Source organism: Durio zibethinus, chromosome 12 (genome assembly GCF_047325235.1).
Source record: "Durio zibethinus cultivar Kanyao isolate XHJ-2024 chromosome 12, ASM4732523v1, whole genome shotgun sequence".
NCBI lineage: Eukaryota > Viridiplantae > Streptophyta > Magnoliopsida > Malvales > Malvaceae > Durio > Durio zibethinus.
In genome coordinates, this window is record NC_143173.1 from 15,692,143 (window position 1) to 15,712,295 (window position 20,153).

At 31.0% G+C, this 20,153-nt stretch overlaps 1 protein-coding gene across 1 annotated transcript; it reads right to left on the reverse strand.

The window, feature by feature from the left end:
• Positions 1-17,629: 17,629 nt before the first annotated feature.
• On the reverse strand, positions 17,630-19,012 carry LOC149515764 (uncharacterized). Its single transcript, XM_089741792.1, has 3 exons — positions 18,753-19,012; positions 18,030-18,272; positions 17,630-17,711 (listed from the first exon to the last, which is right to left on the reverse strand). The coding sequence occupies exons 1-3, from the start codon at positions 19,010-19,012 to the stop codon at positions 17,630-17,632; spliced, it is 585 nt and encodes a 194-aa protein (XP_089597918.1).
• Between the last annotated feature and the right edge of the window lie 1,141 nt (positions 19,013-20,153).

The window sequence follows — 20,153 nt, forward strand, 5'->3', positions numbered from 1 at the left end:
TGTACACATGTCTTTCTATAACTCACTCTATTAAGCTTGTTTCCTGCATTCATCAGACAAAGCTCTTACTTATGTTGTGCGTCGATCCACTATCTCTTGTAGCATTTGGCTATGTCTATGTGCCCTAACAATAGCCTTTTGTTCTTTCTCCACCCTCACTTTTAACAATTCATTTTTTTTAAAGGTCGGACAAGCTCAGGTGTGACTGACGAATGTGTCATATATAAATCATTAAATAAGGCTCTCCATTGATCTTTTTGCTCTGTAAGGCTCTGGATTTTCAGTTCTTGAAGTCGTGAACACTCTCTCATTTCTATCTTCAATCGCTTGTTTTCTTGTTCTAACTCATTTTTCTCAAACTGAAGTTTTTTCTTAGCTATTTCCATTTTAATCAAAGGATCTTGAAGAATGGGTTTTGGGGAATGCCCTAACTGTTCACTGGGAATCCCAATGTCTTTTCCCTTCTTGCATGTCATACACTATATTCTAGAGTGACGTCATAAGTAAACCTCCCTTGGTTAACCCTAGTGGTTTGCTTCCATGCTTTCTTGATCTTTTCAACCATTCCATATGCCCCTTTATCAGTGAATGAGAACTCTCTTTGGTTAAGTCCATAGGTTTCTGGAATGAATTGCTCACACCCGAATTGTCTTCTCACTAAAGCTGGAGCATAAGTAACAGCACTTTATAGGCCTAATAAAAACACCCATGGCTAATTTCCATAACTATATAACACCGTATCATGATGCATCCAAGGTGCTCTCCAAACTATTCCTTGACTATCAAGGGCTCAAAAATAGAAAACTCATTCCTCTTTTGACTTTGCTTGAGGCCATGTGCTGTAACAAAATTCTTTGATAGGGATACTGGAACGAAGGTATGGCTTACGAAATTAACTTTCTTTACATTCCATGTGACTTTTGATCCATACATAAAGCAACTGTAAACATCCATTAAATCGACCTTTACTATTTCTGTGACAAAAGTTTAGAAATCAAATGGTTTCTGCCAAAATGGTTGGTGCTGCATTGACCTAATATGCTAATTGATCAATAAAATCCACCACTACAACATCAACATATCCGATGACTTTCGAAAAGATCACCAATCCATATAAAGCTATAGCTATAGCTACTAATCCATGATCGTTATCTATATGCCCTTGGATGAAATCTCGTAGAAAACTCCATGGAATAGCCTTACTTTCACCTTTTATCTTAACACATGAATTGACTTGAGGCAAACTAAGTCCAAGCATTTGCACTAGTTTTTTATGATAGCCCACCTTGTTGGCCCAGTAAATCTTGTCTAGGTTTGCTAGATCAAAATGAAGTAGGACCATATACTCTTCAATTATGGGCACCATGTCTGCTTTATTGAAAACAAAACATCTATATGAAGAATTCCAAAACTGAATGATAGCCTTAATAAATTATTATCCACTTGCACCTGTAGCAGTGAAGCTATATCTCCATATCTATTCTCAAATTCCTCCTATCTTATTCTATTCATACATCCCTATATACTACTTAAGTCGGATAGATCATTTTGTTGTAGCTCTAGATGAACTCTTTTGGGTAATGATGAAATAAAATCCTTAGGTAAGCAATCTCCTTATTTTCTTTGACCCTTTTTTCTGACTTAATTTTCAATTGATGAGTAGACTCATAGTGGACTGATGTAGACTTTGGTTACATTTGGCTTTCCATGGATGTAAGTGTGAGATCTGATTTATCAATAACTGATATGTGGCAAATATTTCCTATATGAAAATGATGCAAATAATAGTGTTAAATATGATCATGATATGATAATGTTAGAACATGAGAATGAAATGACATATAGATGCACAAAATCAAGCAGACAAAATGGTTAGATAACAAATTGTTCCTTTTTGTGCCTTAATTTTAGGTTGTATCTATTGATGGATAGGAAGGGCTTAAGTTGGTTTCTTAGGGGTGAACTATATGCAGGGTTAGAAAATTTTGACCACTAAAAAGTTTCCAAATTGTTCCTTACATCATTGTCCATCACAGACTAGTAAGACAGTCTAATCCTCACCCATCACAGGCTACCAACGGAAAGGATTCAATTTGAGTGGGAGTATTTCACTAGCCATTGTGGAGATTATCAACTCACGAGAGCGTAGGTACTTTACTTCCTCCTAAGAGGGACTGAACCTAGGTATAGAGCCTATGTAATGCAAATGCATGTGGTAGTTTGTGTGAAGGAACACAAAATTATCAATCCAATAAATCAAATAAGAAACCAAAAAAGGAAAAATTTTAGTAAACAAATAACTCAAAGCCATTAGTTCAAAGAATAAGATATATTCAGAAATTATGGCTTAACTCTCTAATGTCCTAAGTGGAGTCGCCAAACTGTCATAACATCTAGATCCGGGGATCTATCACTAGACATTGACTTAAAGGAGTCACCACCAATCTTTTATTAGGTGTGATTGGTCACCTAGGGAATCTATCCTTTTAAAAAACTCCTAAGCTTGACTAAGGGTCCCTAAAAGAATAGGTTCGGGTCTATTAACCAGAATAGGGTTCGAGAGTTTGGTTACATATAAGAAAGGCTATAGCACCCCCACATGCCCATCCAAGGGATGGTACCATATTATTTCAAATTTATCCGAAGGTTCGAAGTCTATTGGTTTCAAATATTGGAAACAATTTTTAAGATTCTCCATCAATTTGGTAGAACTCTTAAAAAATACTTCCTCACCTCAAAAGTATTCAAAAATCCCATTTGATTTTTTGAAGAGACTCTGTCGTCGAAAAAAGATTTATTTATTATTATTTATTATTATCAATTTTCGTTGAAAATAAATCTAATTATTCTACCATTTGGGCCAAATTAGAAATATTTTTTTCTTTTGAATTTTTAAAATTTCCACCATTTGGGCCTATTTAGAAATTCCTTTTTTTTCTTGGAAAGAAAATAATATGACAATTATTTTTATTGAAATTCCATCTAAATTATTCCACCATTTGGGTCAAATTTAGAGAAAATTTCTCACCTAGAGATTTATTAAAAATTTACCATTTGAAATTTCTAAGAATCTCATCTTTGATAATTATCAAATATTTTCAATCCAAATTTTTATTTAGAAAAGAATACAATTACTTGTATTGAAATTTCATCTAAATCATTCCACCATTTGGGCCAAATTTAGAGAAAATTTCTTACCTAGAGATTTCTTAAAAATTTACCATTTAAAATTTCTAAGAATCTCATCCTTAGGTAATTTGTATTTAATCCCAAAACTTTTATATTTTTATGTTTTTTATTATTTTTAATTTTTTATTTTTTTTGGTTTGAAAATAAATATTAATTATTGTTATTGAAATTTTATCTAAATTATTCCACCATTTGGGATAAATTTAAACAAAATTTCTCACCTAGGAATTTCATAAAAATTTGCCATTTGAAATTTTTATAAATTCCATCATTGGATGATTAATATTTATTCCCAAAATTTTTATGTTTTATTATTTTATTAAATTTAATATCAAATAATGAAAACCATAAAACAAAGTGAATAAATAAACAATTATGCATAAAACAAAACAAATGAATAAACAATCAAATAAAGAGAAAAAAAGTACCAAACAATTAAAGAATTTGAAAAAAATAAATAAATAAAAGCAAGTAAAAGTACCAAAGTTGACGTGAGCCTTTGGGATGAAATTCTACCAAACCAATGTGCTAGCCTATCACATGACACTAAGGCATCAAAGCACACTAAGGCACTTGCTCCACACGCATGTGGTTCCCCTCCATTATTGCCTTCCACTGTTTTTTGGTTCCTGCTAGCTTTTTCTGTTCTTGCTGCCCAATCTTCTTTTTGGTTCCTCTTCTTTTTTTTTTTTCTTTTGGTGCCAGTAGCTTCCCGTTCCCTTGCCTACTATCAATTTTTTTCTCCCCCCTTCTTGTGTGTTCTAGCGTTTATTTATAAGGATTAATTAGAGGAGTTTCTGATCAATCCCAATTCCTTATTGTGATTGAGATTCAATCTTTGAATCCAATCCAAACTCTACCAGCCCAGTTTTATGCAAACTCAAACACCTTTTTTTGTTTTTTCATTTTATTATTTTTTTAATTTTTTAATTGTCAAATTTGATCTTGTAGACCCCTAGACAGATTGGGGTGTCTACTGGTATAATGCATGGTGCATATGGTATGTGTTTGTTTGTGTTGAAATGGTGCATAAAAATATGTGTTTGTTTGGGTTAAGAATACTCCATAGGATTAGAAGAGATTGAAAGGGTTTATGGGTATTGATTGTTGAGTGATTGATATGTTTTGATGTATGTTTGTAATTTTCTACAACTAGTAGATCTTGTTTCTCATCTGTGGATGCAGGTCGGTTAGGCCGAACCATGCTAAATTATTATATCTTGTGTGATTGATTAATTGTTTAATTATACTTTTGATGGCTTGATTGGATAGAGGCTTTTTGCCTAACAAGTTGTATCAGAGCCATTGTGATCCCAACAAGTGGTATTAGAGCTATGGTGATTATCAACAAGTGATATCATAGCTGATGGTTTGAGCCATGGGAAAAGGCAAGTCTGGAAGAACTTTCTTAAGGAAGAAGTTTGAGTTCGTGTTTTAAAGATTGATTTGCATAAAACGAGAAGACAAATAAAAGAAAATAATTATGAAACTTTCATTACAGGTGGGGCCAGGCATGTCTAGCATAAAGATAGATGATTTGATGAGATTTGAGTCAAGGTGAAGATTGTTGGCAATAGTGACTCAAATCCCATAAAAGATTTATTTGGGATTGGCTAGATATTACTTAATGGATAAAAAGACTTGCAAAAAAAGAATTCTAAGAGGAAATAAGTTCTTAATAGGCAAGCTTGTATGCTTATAAATAGGTGAAGTCTCTATAGGGTTAGGTATAAGAAAAAGTTATAAGAGAATTGTAGAGTTTTATGGGATAGACACCCCATAGGACTACAAGAGATTAATATCCTTGTGGATGTGTATGTTTGAGTGGAATAGAGGAGAATGAGATGATTCACATAGGTATAGTGGTGTGAATATTTATGAGTGGACTAGAGGAGACTAGGAGGGTCCACATAGGTATGATGCATGGATGCATATGGGTATATGTTTGTTTGTGTTGAAAGGGCGCACATGGGTATATGTTTATTTAGGTTGAGAATATTTCATAAGACTAGAGGAGATTGAAAGAGTTTATGGGTATTGATTGTTGAGTGGTTGATACGTTTTGATATATATTTGTAATTTTCTATAACTAGTGGATCTTATTTCTCATTCATGGACGTAGATCGATTGGGTCGAACCACGTTAAATTATTATCTTTTGTGTGATTAATTAATTATTTAATTATGCTTGCATTGGCTAGATTGAATAGAGGCTTTTTACCTAATAAGAGGTATTAGGCCGTCGTGATCCCGACAAAGGCAAGTTTGAAGGACATCAATTGGAAGATGGTCAGTCAACAATGCAAAGCAGAAATTTTATCTGAATAATACATTTGTTTTTCAAGCGACATGTCTCCATTACTAAATGGAATCACTTTAAAAAAAAAAAAAGGTTTAGAACAAGTCGTCTTTTATTAAAAAAACAAGAATATAAGGGATAGGAAGACAGAACTAATTTATAAGTCAACAAGTATTTCTTATAAATCTAATTCTATGTGATATTCAAGTCGTAAAACTGATTTCAACATCTGACCAAATCAAAGAGAAAAAGAAAAGAAATGGATCAATCCCTGTAAGTGACCTGGAGCAAGCCAGAAGAGAGTTCCATCTAAGAGCAAAGTCAATCTACAATTAATATAGAGAGTATCTTTGTTCAGAACCGATTGGTCAGACAGATTTGGTTTGAAATTAATTCAACTGTGAGCTCCGTCACCATGTCTAATTATTCAGCATACTACAAATCCCATCCGAAATAGTCCTCCAATAGGGTTTCACCTGTAATTTTTTACTAAAACTGATTTAGCCAGGTTTTCGTTAAAATAATCAGTCTTCGCTGGAATGCATAGACGTGGAAAAAATGCCTTAATATAAAGTTATTTCATACATCATAAGGAAAAAAAAATCTCAACTTACAATTTACGTAATAAAAAAATTAAAGTTATGAGTGAAGTACTGGGGATGTGCTAGAAGAAACTAGAAAGTTAAAAATCGTTGCTAACAAAAATTATTGAAGTTGTTCGCCAAGTACTGGGGAGGAGATGTACTGGACCAAATTTAAGAATTCTTGTTGTTTATCAGAAAAAGAAAATAACTAAAGATATGTTTGGTTAATAATTCCGTTGTTTTGCCTTTCGCCTTTTAACTTCAGAGAAAAAAAAAAGCAAAAAGCAGTCTCGACAATAAAAGTTTTTGTAATTTTTAAGATGATAAATGCAAGAATTTTCTTTTATATAAATTAATTATGTTATATTTACTGTTACACTTTAATTATTAGACAATTAAATTTACTTTTTACTTTCAAAAAAATAAATAACAAAAGCGACAATAGAAAGAGTCTTAAGACATTGAAAATTATAGGCTTGGTCCTTTTGAAATTACGGGTATTATTTGTGTCTAGATTCCTAGTAATTGATGACACAATTGAATAAATTGCAGAATTGGCACAATTATAGTTTTTAGCAGTTTCAGTGCTATGATCTCTTTTCCATGCATGTTTGCTTTTTTTTTTTTTTTTCCTGATGCATGTTTTCAGTACAATGAAAGTTGCCCCGTTGAAATGTTTCCTAAGATGTACTTGAATATGGCTTTTTTTTTTAAAGATTTTTTTTTAATTTTTTTGTAATCAATTGAACTGATCGTGAATAAAACAAATGTTAAGTTTTATAGATATCGATGTCTTAGTATTTGACTATATCGACAGCCTTTTGTCAACCAAAAATCGAAATCATGACGTACAATATTAAAAAAAAAGTAAATTGAGCTAAAGAAAAAACATGTTAATTTAGGAGAAATTGTACGGTAAATTCGTAATTGAACTCCTTGAAAACTTGTATATAAGCAGGCCCTGCTGCCTGCTTTTTCAATCACACAGCACTACAACAATGAAAACTTTGTTCCATATTGTCAAAGTGGTTGCCATCACTTTACTCCTAATTTTTATGCAAATGAAGCCTCTTGAAGCTAAAAATGAAGGTCCAATGGGACCCATAGGCTGTCATCGATTAAAACGCAGACTCCTTGATTCTTCAGTTTGCAAATATCCACCTCCATGAGCCTGATCTGCGCCGCTTTATGTTAGCCGCTTGGTTCTAAATAACAAAATTCAAAGACATATATGGTCTTTTCCCTTTGTTTTTTGGTTAATTTTTTCTAGTTTCAATAAATTTATAGATTGTGTGTACGATACGTTCCGGTTGTTAGAGTTTAAAATTTTTAGTTTATTGGTCTTTCTTTCAAATTTACAAAAGAATGTAAATATTTTGTGTTTGAATACAGTCAGGGTCCTTTTTAATTTGAATGATCTTAAAGTGCATCATTTTTTTCTTTTGGTTTTATGTTTCCTTCAACTCCATGAAGTTCTAGTTGCTGTATGGTGGGAGTTTCATCCCTAATTAAACTCTGTACTACTTTAAAAACATCATTTAATATGAGTAAGCCTAAATATCTAAAAACCCATGAAAATAAATACCAGAGCCTAAATATTGTTTTTTAAAAGTTTTTGGCATTTATTCATTTCCAATGACTTTTAATTTTTTGGTGTAATAATGACCAATTTTGTTATCTCTATTAAATTAATTTATCTCTATATATGGTTGTCTAGTTATCAGTAAAGGATTCTTTTATTAATAATTTTAATTCCATTAAAAGATAGGAGCCAGGAGAGGACAAATACCACTACTGTTGCCCATTATGCCTTGCATTTACAAAATTAAGGAAAATAACCAAATGGTAAATGGGTTGAAATTGACTAATTAAGAAAATTAGTTAATTAAATTAAGATTAATGGATCTTGATAGAGGCTTAATCAAAAGTATTATTTTCATCTTTAAAATAGATGAATTGACAGGTGATTTTCTACAAGAACATAACTGCAAAGCCCAAAGTGGCACCATTGAGCATTCCAATATTCATCATTGAACATCTGCAGGAAATGAAAAAAAAATACAAAATGTCTTGTGGCTAAACTATCAAAGTTTGTAAATTCTATTTGGGATTCTTGCATTTACCGTCCATCCATTTCCACATAGTTCTCATACTCAGACTCTCCATTATTCCATGAATACCAACTGCATGACTTCATCTTCTTCCTTGACCCCAAAACTCATATAAAAAATTTACAATCTCTCTTCTATAAGATTTGAAAAAGAGAGACGTCTAAAGTAAAATTTTTTAACTCTTAATAATTGAAACATCTTGTACATACAATCTATAAATTTATTGATAGTAGAAAGGGTTAACAAAAAAAAAAAACCATATATGTCTTGAATTTTTAATTGAGAACCAGAGCAGCGAACATAGAGCTGAGCAGATCAAGCTTATGGAGGTATTTTGCGAAGTGAATTATCATCGAGTCTGCTTTGATCAAAGCCTATAGGTGGCATTGAACCCCCACGAGCATGGTAAGGTGTCAAACTAGCTTCAAGAGGCTTCATTAGTATAAAATTAGGAGTTAAGTGATAGCAACTACTTTTACCAATGGACCACTGTTTTCTTTGTTGTAGGGCTGGGTGATTGAAAATATGCAGGAAGCAGGGCCTGATTTTATACAAGTTTTGATGGAAAAGGATTACGAATTTTCCATACAATTTCTGATAAATTTTCTTCTTTTTTCTCAATTTCCTTTTTCCATTTACATCACGATTTTCCATGCCATAAATGTTGACAGCAGATGCTTGAAATGGTCAAAAGAATAAATTTTTTTTAACAAACGGCTACAGTCTTAATCATCTGTTGCAGGTATTAATATTCAACTGATCAATTAAGTTAAATTTCTATTCAAATAATAAAATTTTGATAACTATACAAACTAACGCAATTAAAAAAAGATAAAAAATAATATCAAAATTGCTTTGATAGACAAATAAATAAAATGCCACACCAAGTACAATGGATGACATATATAGCTTCATATTAAGGGCATCTTTTCTGCATCTGTATAATAGCATTTGAAGACCGTCGATTTTAAGGAAAACCTGGGTCAATCAGTTTAGTCATCAACAGCTACGGGAGAATTCTTTTTCGGAGGATTAATTCTTATGGAATTAGTTGTATGCAGAATAATTAGACATGGCAATGGAGGTCTCATTGGAATTAATTTGCTGCTAGTGTTGTTGATGCATCTTCAAACTAGTCAGTAGTCAGTCAGTCTGACTAATGGGTTCCGCAGCCAACATGTTGTGTAGGAAGACTGATTGGTTTCCCACAAGATTAACTACCGTTTTAGCCAGGAAGTGATTAAGTCAAGCAGAAAAAATAAAACCCATGAGAATGGAAATATGGAACCATTATCTACCTACTTTTATCATTTTTTGACTTAAATGCCACATAAACATAGTAAGAAAATAGTCTGGATTTTACAGTAAATCAGTTCTGTCTTCCTATATTCTTGTTTTGCAATCAAAACGACTTGCTCCAAAACTTCTTTTTTTTTTGGAAATAATTCCAGCTAGTAATGGAGAAATCTCACTTGCAGATTAAATCTCTACTTTGCATTGTTGTACTAATTGTTGATTGTTTAGAATGTAGTGCATCTTACATTGGATAGAAAGATTTAATTATTGATGAATAAAATTAATTTTTATATTAATTTATTTCATATTTTAAATAATTATGTTTAAACAGAAATAATTATCATATGACAAATGGTCATAACTATTTGAATATAAATAGATTATTATTCATAAAAGTCATGATTATACAGAATGTCATAATCATCTGAATAGAAGTTTATGTTTGTTCATTCCTTATAAATAAATCTTTCAGTATAACCATTTTCACTGCTTTTGATTTGAGAGTTTGATGCTTTGTTGTATCCTAAAGGCATAATTACCTTTAAGAAAGTGTTCTTCACGCCTTAAAGCCAAAATTTTTTTCCTATTATTTTTCTTCTCTTATTTATTTTTTCTAACAATTTAAAAGCAATTATGAGAAATTTATATTTCACATGAAGAAGATACAAGGAAAAGAAATTAGCATGACCTGGAGATCAATATTAGAAAAAACTCAAGGTATCAAAAGATTAATGTTTCTATGGACCAAAATGTTAATTTTCATAAAGATCTTCATTAGAGGTATATATTTTATTTTTTGCATAATTGCTAGTAAAAAGATTGATCGAATAAGCATATTAACAATTTATTTCATTAGTGTATAAAGTCAAAACACAATATGTAAAATATTGATTACATTACATAAGTTTATGCATATACTGAAATTGACTCTACAATTGGGTTTAATGAATTGTATTGTATTTATTTGAAAAATCAATACTTATAAAGACCAGGATGGAAAATAGCCTGAAAACATAAAAGAGAGATACATGAATTGATTTATGACCAAAAAAGTTGTCACTTGTTATCAAGTAACGAATTAAATTAGGTTCTAATGAAATGACCGATTGTTTAATCGTCATGTCTTGGTTATATATAGAATAGGTAAATTGTCCCATAGTTTCTATGAAAATAATAAAAAACAGGTAAAGGAATTTACCATGAGAAATTAGATGTAAGTAGAGAATATATACAGAAAATAAGATTTGACTACAATATTAGTTTTATTATTAAATCATGGCACCAAAATTGAGATAATAAGTTGAGTCAAGCTATTTGTATGATTCTATCTTTGTTGGTCATTTATAAATCAAATGTTGATATATATATTTTTAAAATTTATTATTGGTTCAAATTTTGACTAGTGTTTAATTTTCATGAAAACCAATTAAAATTAAATTGATATATGTAAATAATTATTATTAAGATATGGTGTTTCATGGATTAATTGGTGGATAATAAACCAAATAATGGTTATTATTAGAAATATGGGTAGTGTGATATGTATTTTGCCTACAGGGTGTATTACACTAAAAGTGATTTTACAAAATAAAATTTTATTGTGAATAATCACAAAGTAAAAATCATAAAAAATCATTAAAGAGTTAATCAATGGTTATAAAAAAGCATTGTTGCTTTTTGCATATGGGATATTGATTAAACGAAAAGGCATGCCATTAAAAAATTTTAAAGCATTTGTCAATTATTAGCATCTTGAAGGATGCTCATCAATGTCTAATTAGGCATGTTTATAAATTAGAAAAGAACATGCAAATTCAATGTTCCAAAGGCACCGATACATGCATGTGTTTAATTTCATTTTGTGATGGCATGAAAAACATTGGTATAGTTTGCCACATATTATAAAAATGAACTGAATGGGAGGGAATTTTCTTTCTTATACATATAAGAAAGATATGGACTATGGAGATAGAATACCATCATCCAATTAATACATAATTGGTTAAAGACAGTGAAGATATTTTTGCATCTTGTACCTAAAAAAATGCCATTCTACAGGCTGTTAAAATGAAAAAGTGAACAAGTTTCCAAAGTTTTCAATAGTTTCATGACAATGGCAAGGATATGGCTGGTTATATACCATATTAACATATGGGCTTAGCTAATAACATTGGTTTGTGAAAGTCATAAGCCTTAGAGTTAGCCAATCAATGATTTAACAAATGCAAATTCATCACAAATTTTTGCATGAAATATGAGTAGAACTCATATTATAATTATTGCTTATACTATCTTATGAAAATGATTCTTTGGATTCATGTTTCATGACTTACATTGATATGATGATCTAGATATGAACATATTGGTCACAAAATGATTGTAAAAGTATTTGAAATTGGAGTTAAATATACTATGTGGACTCTTATTGTATATAGGCATATTAGTCTTATGAGTAAAGTTTGAATTTATTATATATCGAAAAATGTTATGACCAATTAAAAGTGGTAAATAACAGAGATATATAAGGTACACAATGGTGGAGAAATAAAGTTCTCATAAAATTTTGAAATCAAGTTTAAAGGTTTCAATAATCATGAACTTGGAATTGGCCATTAGGCAATTACTATATGCATTGAAAACTCATGATAACATTTGAGATAGTTGGTTTCCACTAAAAGCCATCATTATAAATGAGACAACTTTAATAGCTAAATCTACACGATTTATAGGTATAAGGTGGATTATTATGGTTGGCGTAGAATAGCCATAAGCCAAAATTGATGGCACAATCTTGATCATGTTGTGGTAATTTTTTGTTATGTATATGGTATATTTCATAGATTATACAAATGATTTATCATCTATGGTTTTATATAGTGAAAATTTCAACGTATATTTACTTTGGAAGCCATGAGTGATTTAAAAATCTTGTAAATTTAAAAACTTTTATAATAGCAAAAAGAATGCTATTTGATCCATTTGGGTGATGGAAATGGTTTTGTTCATGGCAATAAAAAAAATTATTAATAGTGTCCATAATGAAATAAATTCATATAAATATTTATTAATTGACATAAAAGTCTTAAAAGGAGACTATAGAAGCATGATTATATTTGAAATCTACTTATTGATGTAAACTCTTATATTGAGTTAAAATATAAAAGTTTTGGAACTTTTATTAAAATATTAAGATATCAACTAGTTATCTTTCACTAATGGTGGATTTGGAGACCTCCTACTTTAAAAAAAATTCACCAAACAGTGAAAAGATAAATGAAATGGTAACTTGATTAAGTATATATGATATCTTGATAATTGAATGAGATATTCTTTAATAAAAAAAATGCATACTTGCACATGGTAGGGGTGATAAGAATAAAAAAATAAATATTGCCACCACAATGTTGTAGGATTTTAGTGTAATTTATGAGCAAATTATACAAGCTAATAAATTTAGACACTTAATAAAATAAAGTCATAAAAAGGTCTTTCAGAATCTTAAAAGGGCTAAAATCATTTGGTTTATTCATTGTATTAAAAATGTATGAAAGTATGACATAGAATGGTTGAAATTAATAAATAAATGCAGAGTTGTTGCCATAACCAAAACCAATTATTTCTTAAAATGATAAGAATAAAGCAAAAATGTCTGGAGCATATAAATGATATGCAAAATGAAAAGTTTAGACATATTAGCCTAAAGTGATTATATTAGAGATTCAATCTCAAGTGGAGGTAATTACCATAAAAGAAAATCGAATTCCTAGATATTTGGTTAGTAATACTACAAGTAGAATGGATTTTAAACCCTTACTATTAGACACCAACAATGGGAATCCAACTTTAAATTAGTAACCTCTAATTACAAAATTTAATAGGTAAAAATAAGTTATTGTTATATTTCTGTTAAACACTAGTAAAATCCATTCAAATTTTAGAAACTAGTGTAATCCATTACATGGAAAAGATGAGTTTTTATACTCTTAATGGAGTTTTAAATGTCTAAAGCAATGGAGACAATGAAAACTCTACTTATATAAATATAAAAATGGTGCCGCTTCAACAAGAAAAATTAAGGTCTCTCTTGTAAATGTTTATGAATAGGATAAGCGCATGGCTATAATAGTGCTAAAAGCGATAATAAACCTTTGACAGAAGAATAAATAAGTATTATGTGTGTTATATCTTTAATTCTAACAATAGGAGTTAAGGTTTAATTTACGGACACCATCAACTTTGTTAGAATTCTAATATATATATGCTAATTAAAGGTTTAAATGAGAGATACCTTCTTGTATTCATAATATTTATTTGTATGAAGGTAAAAATTAAGCACCAATATTCCAAATTGGTGAGGGATTGTTAGTAATTTAAAATGTGGTGCATCCCACATTGGATAGAAAGATTTAATTATTGATGAATAAAGTTAATTTTTGTATTAATTTTATTCATATTTTAAATAATTATATTTGAACAAAACAATTATCATATGACAAATAGTCATAACTATTTGAATATAAATAGATTATTATTCGTAAAGGTCATGATTATATAGAAAGTCATAATCATCTATGTCATAACGTCTAGATCCAAAGATCCATCGCTAGACATTGACTTAAAAAAGAGTCGCCACCAATCTTTTTTATCTAGGTGCGATTGACCACCTAAGGAAACTATCCTTTCAAGAAACACCTAAGCTTAAGAGTCCTTAAAAGAATAGGTTCAGGTGTACTAACCAGAATAGGGTTCGAGAGTACGATTACGTGTGAGGAAGGTTATAGCACCCTCACAACGCCCATCGAAAAATGGTACCAGCTTAATTTTGTGTTATCCAATAAGCCTTAAAAATTTACCAAGTAATTAATTATTGAAAATTATTCTCAATTGACTCTAATACTTTTAGCAAAAAATTGAGAAAATTTTCTCACCTCAAGAGTATGCAAGGAGACTATTGTTTCACTTGCAGAGGCTCTATCGTCGGTTAGTTAACATTAAAGAAAATTCAAGAAAATAAAAAGGAAAAGAAATAAAATAAAAAAAAATGATTCAGTTTTAGATATAAATCCTTTTCTCTTCAAAAACTCATTGTTTTTGTACAAGGAAAATTGATACTTTCAACTTTTCCTTAAAAATATTTTTTTTGAATTTTATTTAAAGAAAAAAAATAAAAATAAAAATAATATAATATAATAGATAAATAATAATAATAGATAAATAATAATAAAAAATATATGTATAATAATATATGTTAATAGATAAATAAATATATATGTATATTAATAAATAATAAAAATTTAGAAAAATAATTAAAAAAATTTAAAAAAAATAAAAATGGGCCTTCCCATTCGGACCAGACCTAACTGATCCGGGCCTGGACCAAATTGGGTGTCTACAGCTGCCCCTCTTTGTACATTTTTTGTGAAACAAGAATTGTGCAAAGACGTAGACATCTATTCAAGACTTAACTTGACACCTTTTTTTTTTGTTTTTTTTTTTTAAAATTGATCAAAGCTCCTCTAAGTAAAAGCTCAATGACTTTTGAAAAGATAAACAAAGCTCCTCTAAATAAACGCTTAATAACTTTTAAAAATAAAAAGCTCCTCTAATCAGAGGCTCAACGACTTTTGGAAAGATAAACAAAGCTTCTCTAAACAGAGGCTTAACAACTTTTTAAAAATAAAAGGCTCTTCTAATCAGAGACTCAACGATTTTTGAAAAAATAAACAAAGTTCCTCTAAACAGAGGCTTAACAACTTTTAAAAATAAAAGGCTCATCTAATCAGAGGCTCAACGACTTTTGAAAAGTAAATTGCTCCTCTAATCAGCGGCATCACAACTTTGAAAAATAGATTGCTCCTTGACAATCATGTCTAAAGGAGTTGAAAATCGTGTTTGAAGGAATTTCAAGAGATTATGCCCAAAGGTCTTACAAATCAACCCTGATACCGAGAGACATCCTATTTCAAGGATTAGAAACTTACCTAACAAGCTTTTTCTCAAATTTGAAAATGTTTTCACATCTGTCTTCTCTATGTGGGATGTTGGAATACCTCTGCTTCTTGAATTTATGCACTATATTTCTTGAATGTAGAATATGCTATGCAATGCATGCTATGCAAATGTTGGCTAATTAATTCCTATTCAATTATGGTACTCAAGTTTCTCAAGCTCTTTTCTTGGGCCCCAAACCTTTGATTCTTCAAAGACCAAATCACACTGTTCTTCTAAGATCAAGCCAGTGTAGCTCTCAATCATCTTTTCCACTCAATTCTCACATTCTTCCTGTAAGAAATCTCTTTCCAAATTCAATGTCCTTATCAAGAACTAAACATCTCGATTCTGTCTTTATCACTCTTGACTTCTTCAATGTAATGTAAAAATCTTTCATACCATTATTCATTTATCAATCATTATTTCAAACTCAAAAAGTAAGAATGCATTTGCACATTTCTTCCATTGTAGAGTATTAAAAAGAAAAGAATAAGAATGGTTGAGAAACAGTCACCAGAAGAGGCACACAAAGAGTGAAATAGAATGTCTTTTATTAGCAAAATGTTAGTAAACTTTGGCCAAGGAAGAATTACAAGGATAAGTATGGGGAGATAAAGCCCAAAAATGAACAATCGGACAATCAAGATAACACATCTCAAGGTTTTTCTGAAAACTCAACCATCTAATGCACATAACAACTTAGAGCTCCTCCGAATTTGCTAGCCTCTATGCCAATGGATTTTTAAATTTGATGTTGTATTCTCCTTATCTAAGCTATCTTTTTAGGTTTTCAACTTAGATAAACCCCCTATGACTCAAACTGCCCTTTTAGGATTTTTGCTTTGAGTTGTCCTTTTTCATTCATTTTTTTTTCTTTTTTCTTTTCATTTTTTTCTTTTCATTTTTTCATTTCATTTTTTTTCTTTTTTTTTCAAGCATAATATTTCTTCACAGCATTAGAATTTATAGGATGGGGTAAATCATTTTCATCTATCTCAGTCAGTATCAGTGCTTTAATCGAGAAAGCCCATTTCACCACATACGACCCTTCTCAATTCAGAGTCCATTTTTCTCTATTATCATGCTGGGTTGAAAGGATTCTCTTCAAGTCTAACTCTCCTTCTCAAAAGTAACGAGGTCGAATCTTTTTGTCATGAGCCCTCATCATTCTTTTTTGATATAACTGACCACAGTACAATGCAATCAATCTCTTTTTTCTATGAAATTTAACTATTCATAGCATTCTCTAATCTATTCAACTTCTTCCAATCTAACTTTTTTTAGAACCCTCAAGGATGGGATCTCCACTTTTACTGGTAGTACAGCTTCCATTCTATAAACCAAAAAAAATGGGGTTACCCTAGTAGAGGTGCGCACTGACATTTGATATGCATGCAGTGCAAATGGTAACTTCTCATGCCAATCTTGATAAGTCTCGGTCATCTTCTCAAGAATTTTTTTTACGTTCTTATTGACTGCCTCAACTACCCCATTCATTTTCGGATGGTATGGTGCTGAGTTATGATGCTTGATCTTGTATTGAGCACATATTTCTTACATCATCTTACTATTTAAATTCTTGGCATTGTCTGAAATAATTTTCTTTGAAAGTCTATATCTACAAATGATCTCTCTCTTTATGAACTTACAAACCACAGATCGTGTTACATTTGCATATGATGCTACCTCCACCCATTTTATGAAGTAATCTATCATCACAAAAATAAATCTATGTCTATTAGAAGCCTTTGGGGTGATAGGACCAATGACATCCATGGCCCATATTGAGAATGGCCAAAGTGGTGCCATAACATGTAAAGCAAATGGCGGAGCATGGATTTTATCAGCATATATATGGCATTTATGGCATTTATAAGCATAGTCAATACAATCACTCTTCATTGTTAACCAGTAGTATCCTACTCTCATGATCTGTCTCACCATCATATGTCCACTGGCATGTGCCTCACATATTCCATCATATACCTTTTCAATGATTTTTCTTGCTTTAGCCTTACTTATGCATCTTAGTAATACTTGATCACGACTTCTTTTGTATAGAACATCCCCATCCAGGAAAAAGCTTATAACCAATCTTCGGATGACCCTTTTATCATGTTTTGTTGCTTGAACTGGGTATTGCTGATCCTTAATATACTATTAGATATCATAATACCAGAGCTTCCCATCATTCTCTTCTTCTACATTAGAGCAATGAGCTGGCATATCCTTAACATCTAGCCTGATAGGCTGAATGTCAATATTGTCATTAATTCGAATCATTATGGCTAGAGTAGCCAAGGCATCGACAATCAAATTCTCTTCTTAAGGTAAATAATCAAACTGGATATCTTCAAATTACTTTATCAACTCTAAAATATACTTATGATATGGAACAAGTTTTGAATCTCTCGTCTCCCATTCCCCTTTCAACTGATATATAATTAGAGCTGAGTCCCCAAACATTTTTAATGCTTTTACTCTTCTATCTATAGTAGCTTGTAAACCCATGACACATGCCTCATATTCAGCGATGTTATTTGTGCAATTGAAATTTAACCTTGCTGTTACAGGATAGTATTGTTTTTCTAGAAAAATTAGAATTGCCCTAATTCTATGTCCCAAGGCATTGGCAGCTCCATCAAAATACATTTTCCAACACTTTTCTTCATGCTTCCCCTTTTTCAGTTGAGAAATGGTCATTAAATCTTCATTAGAGAATTCCAACCTCATTGGTTCATATTTTTCAGTAGCACGATCTGTAAAGAACTCCACTATAGCATCCCATTTTATTGCCTTTTGGCTTACATATATAATATCATATTCAGAGACCATTACTTACTATCTAACAATTCTTTCAAACAAAGAAGGCTTCTCAAAGATGTATTTAATTGGATCCAATTTTGCTATGAGCCATGTGGTATGATAGAGCATATACTGTCTGAGTCTTTTGGCAATCCATGCTAATGCACAACACATTTTTTCCAATAAGGAATACTTGGATTCATATTCTGTGAACTCTTTACTCAGATAATAAATAGCTTACTCCTTTCGGTTAGACTCGTCTTGTTACCTCAGCACATATTCCATTGAATTTTCACACACTGTCAAGTATAGAATTAAAGATTTCCCTGGAACAGGTGGCACCAACACTAGAAGATTTGACAAGTATTGTTTAATTTTATCAAAAGCCACTTGACATTTCTCATTCCATTTTTCAGGATTATTCTTACGAAAAAGCTTAAATATGGGATGACATTTATAGGTAAGCTGAGAAATAAACCGAGAAATGTAATTCAATCTTCCCAGAAAATCTTGAACTTCTTTTGGTGTACTCGGAGGTGACAAATTTTGAATGACCCGTATCTTGTCTGGATCGACTTCAATTCCTCTTTCACTGACCATAAAGCCTAGTAACTTCTTTGACTTTGACCCAAAGGTGCACTTGGCTGGGTTTAACTTGAGCTGAAACCTTCTCAATCTCTCAAATAACTTTTTGAGGCTGTTGACATGATTTTCATTCTCGTAAGATTTTGCAATCATATCGTCTACATACATTTCAATCTCTTTATGCATCATATCATGGAAGAGTGTTACCATGGCCCTTTAATATGTTGCTCCAGCATTCTTTAACCCAAAAGGCATGACTTTGTAACAAAAGGTTCCCTACATATCATCTGCAGCCATTTTTATCTGATTATACCCTAAAAAACCATCTATAAAAGAGAAAGTTAAATGCCTAGCCATGTTATCTACCAATGTGTCGATATGAGGTAAAGGAAAGTTATCCTTTAAACTAGCCTTATTCAAATCATGATAGTCTACACACATTCAAACCTTTCCATCTTTCTTAGAAATGGTACTATATTGGCTACCCACTCTGGATACTTAGCCACTTGTAGAAAACCTACATCAAACTATTTCTTCACCTCTTTTTTTATCTTTAATAGCATTTCAGGCTTCATTCACCTTAGTTTCTGCTAGACTGGCTTACATTCTGTTTTAGAGGCAATCTGTGCTCTACTATCTCCATGCTCAGTCCTAGCATATCATAGTAAGACTAAACAAACATATCTATAAATTCTCGAAGTAAATCTGCCAAACTTTACCTATCTTCAGATGAAAATAAAGTGCCAATTCTGACATCTTTCTTATTCTCTTCATCTCCCAGATTCACTAAGTCAACTTTCTCCTGATGAGGCTCAATTGGCTTATTTTCTTGTTCAATCAATATCATTAGGTTCAGAGGCATAACATACTCCTCAGAATTCTCTTCATTGTCAAGTTCATCAATGTTAATTGAATTCTCAAAACTAACCTCTTGCTTGTTATCATAATTATCTTCATGTTCATTTAAAGACCTGATATTGTATGAAATGGGATATATTGGCAAGATCTGTTTGAAAAAATGGCAATGTTGAAGACACGAGAAAAACTGAATGAAAATGCATCATTCCTAATTTTTATTAAAATAATAAAAGATAAATGACCCAAACAAGAAAGATCACCCCAATGCCTTAGGCAGTAGCTATTAGGGATGTTATTGTAGATACCCAATTTGATCCAGGCCCGGATCAATTGGGCCTGGTACAAATAGGTAAGTCTATTTTTTTTTTTAATTTTTATATTTTACATTTTTATTTTATTTTTATTTTATTTTTATTTCTATTATTATTATTGTTTT

Excerpts from the sequence above, each read along its gene's own strand:
- LOC149515764 (XM_089741792.1), bottom strand. The coding sequence starts at position 19,012 with ATGATTGCAAAATCTTACGAGAATGAAAATCATGTCAACAGCCTCAAA. Across the intron at positions 18,273-18,752 it reads AGATTGAATTACATTTCTCG|CCAAAAGGCAATAAAATGGG; the intron begins GTTTATTTCTCA and ends TATATATGTAAG. Across the intron at positions 17,712-18,029 it reads TACTATCCTGTAACAGCAAG|GCTAGATGTTAAGGATATGC; the intron begins GTTAAATTTCAA and ends TCAGCCTATCAG.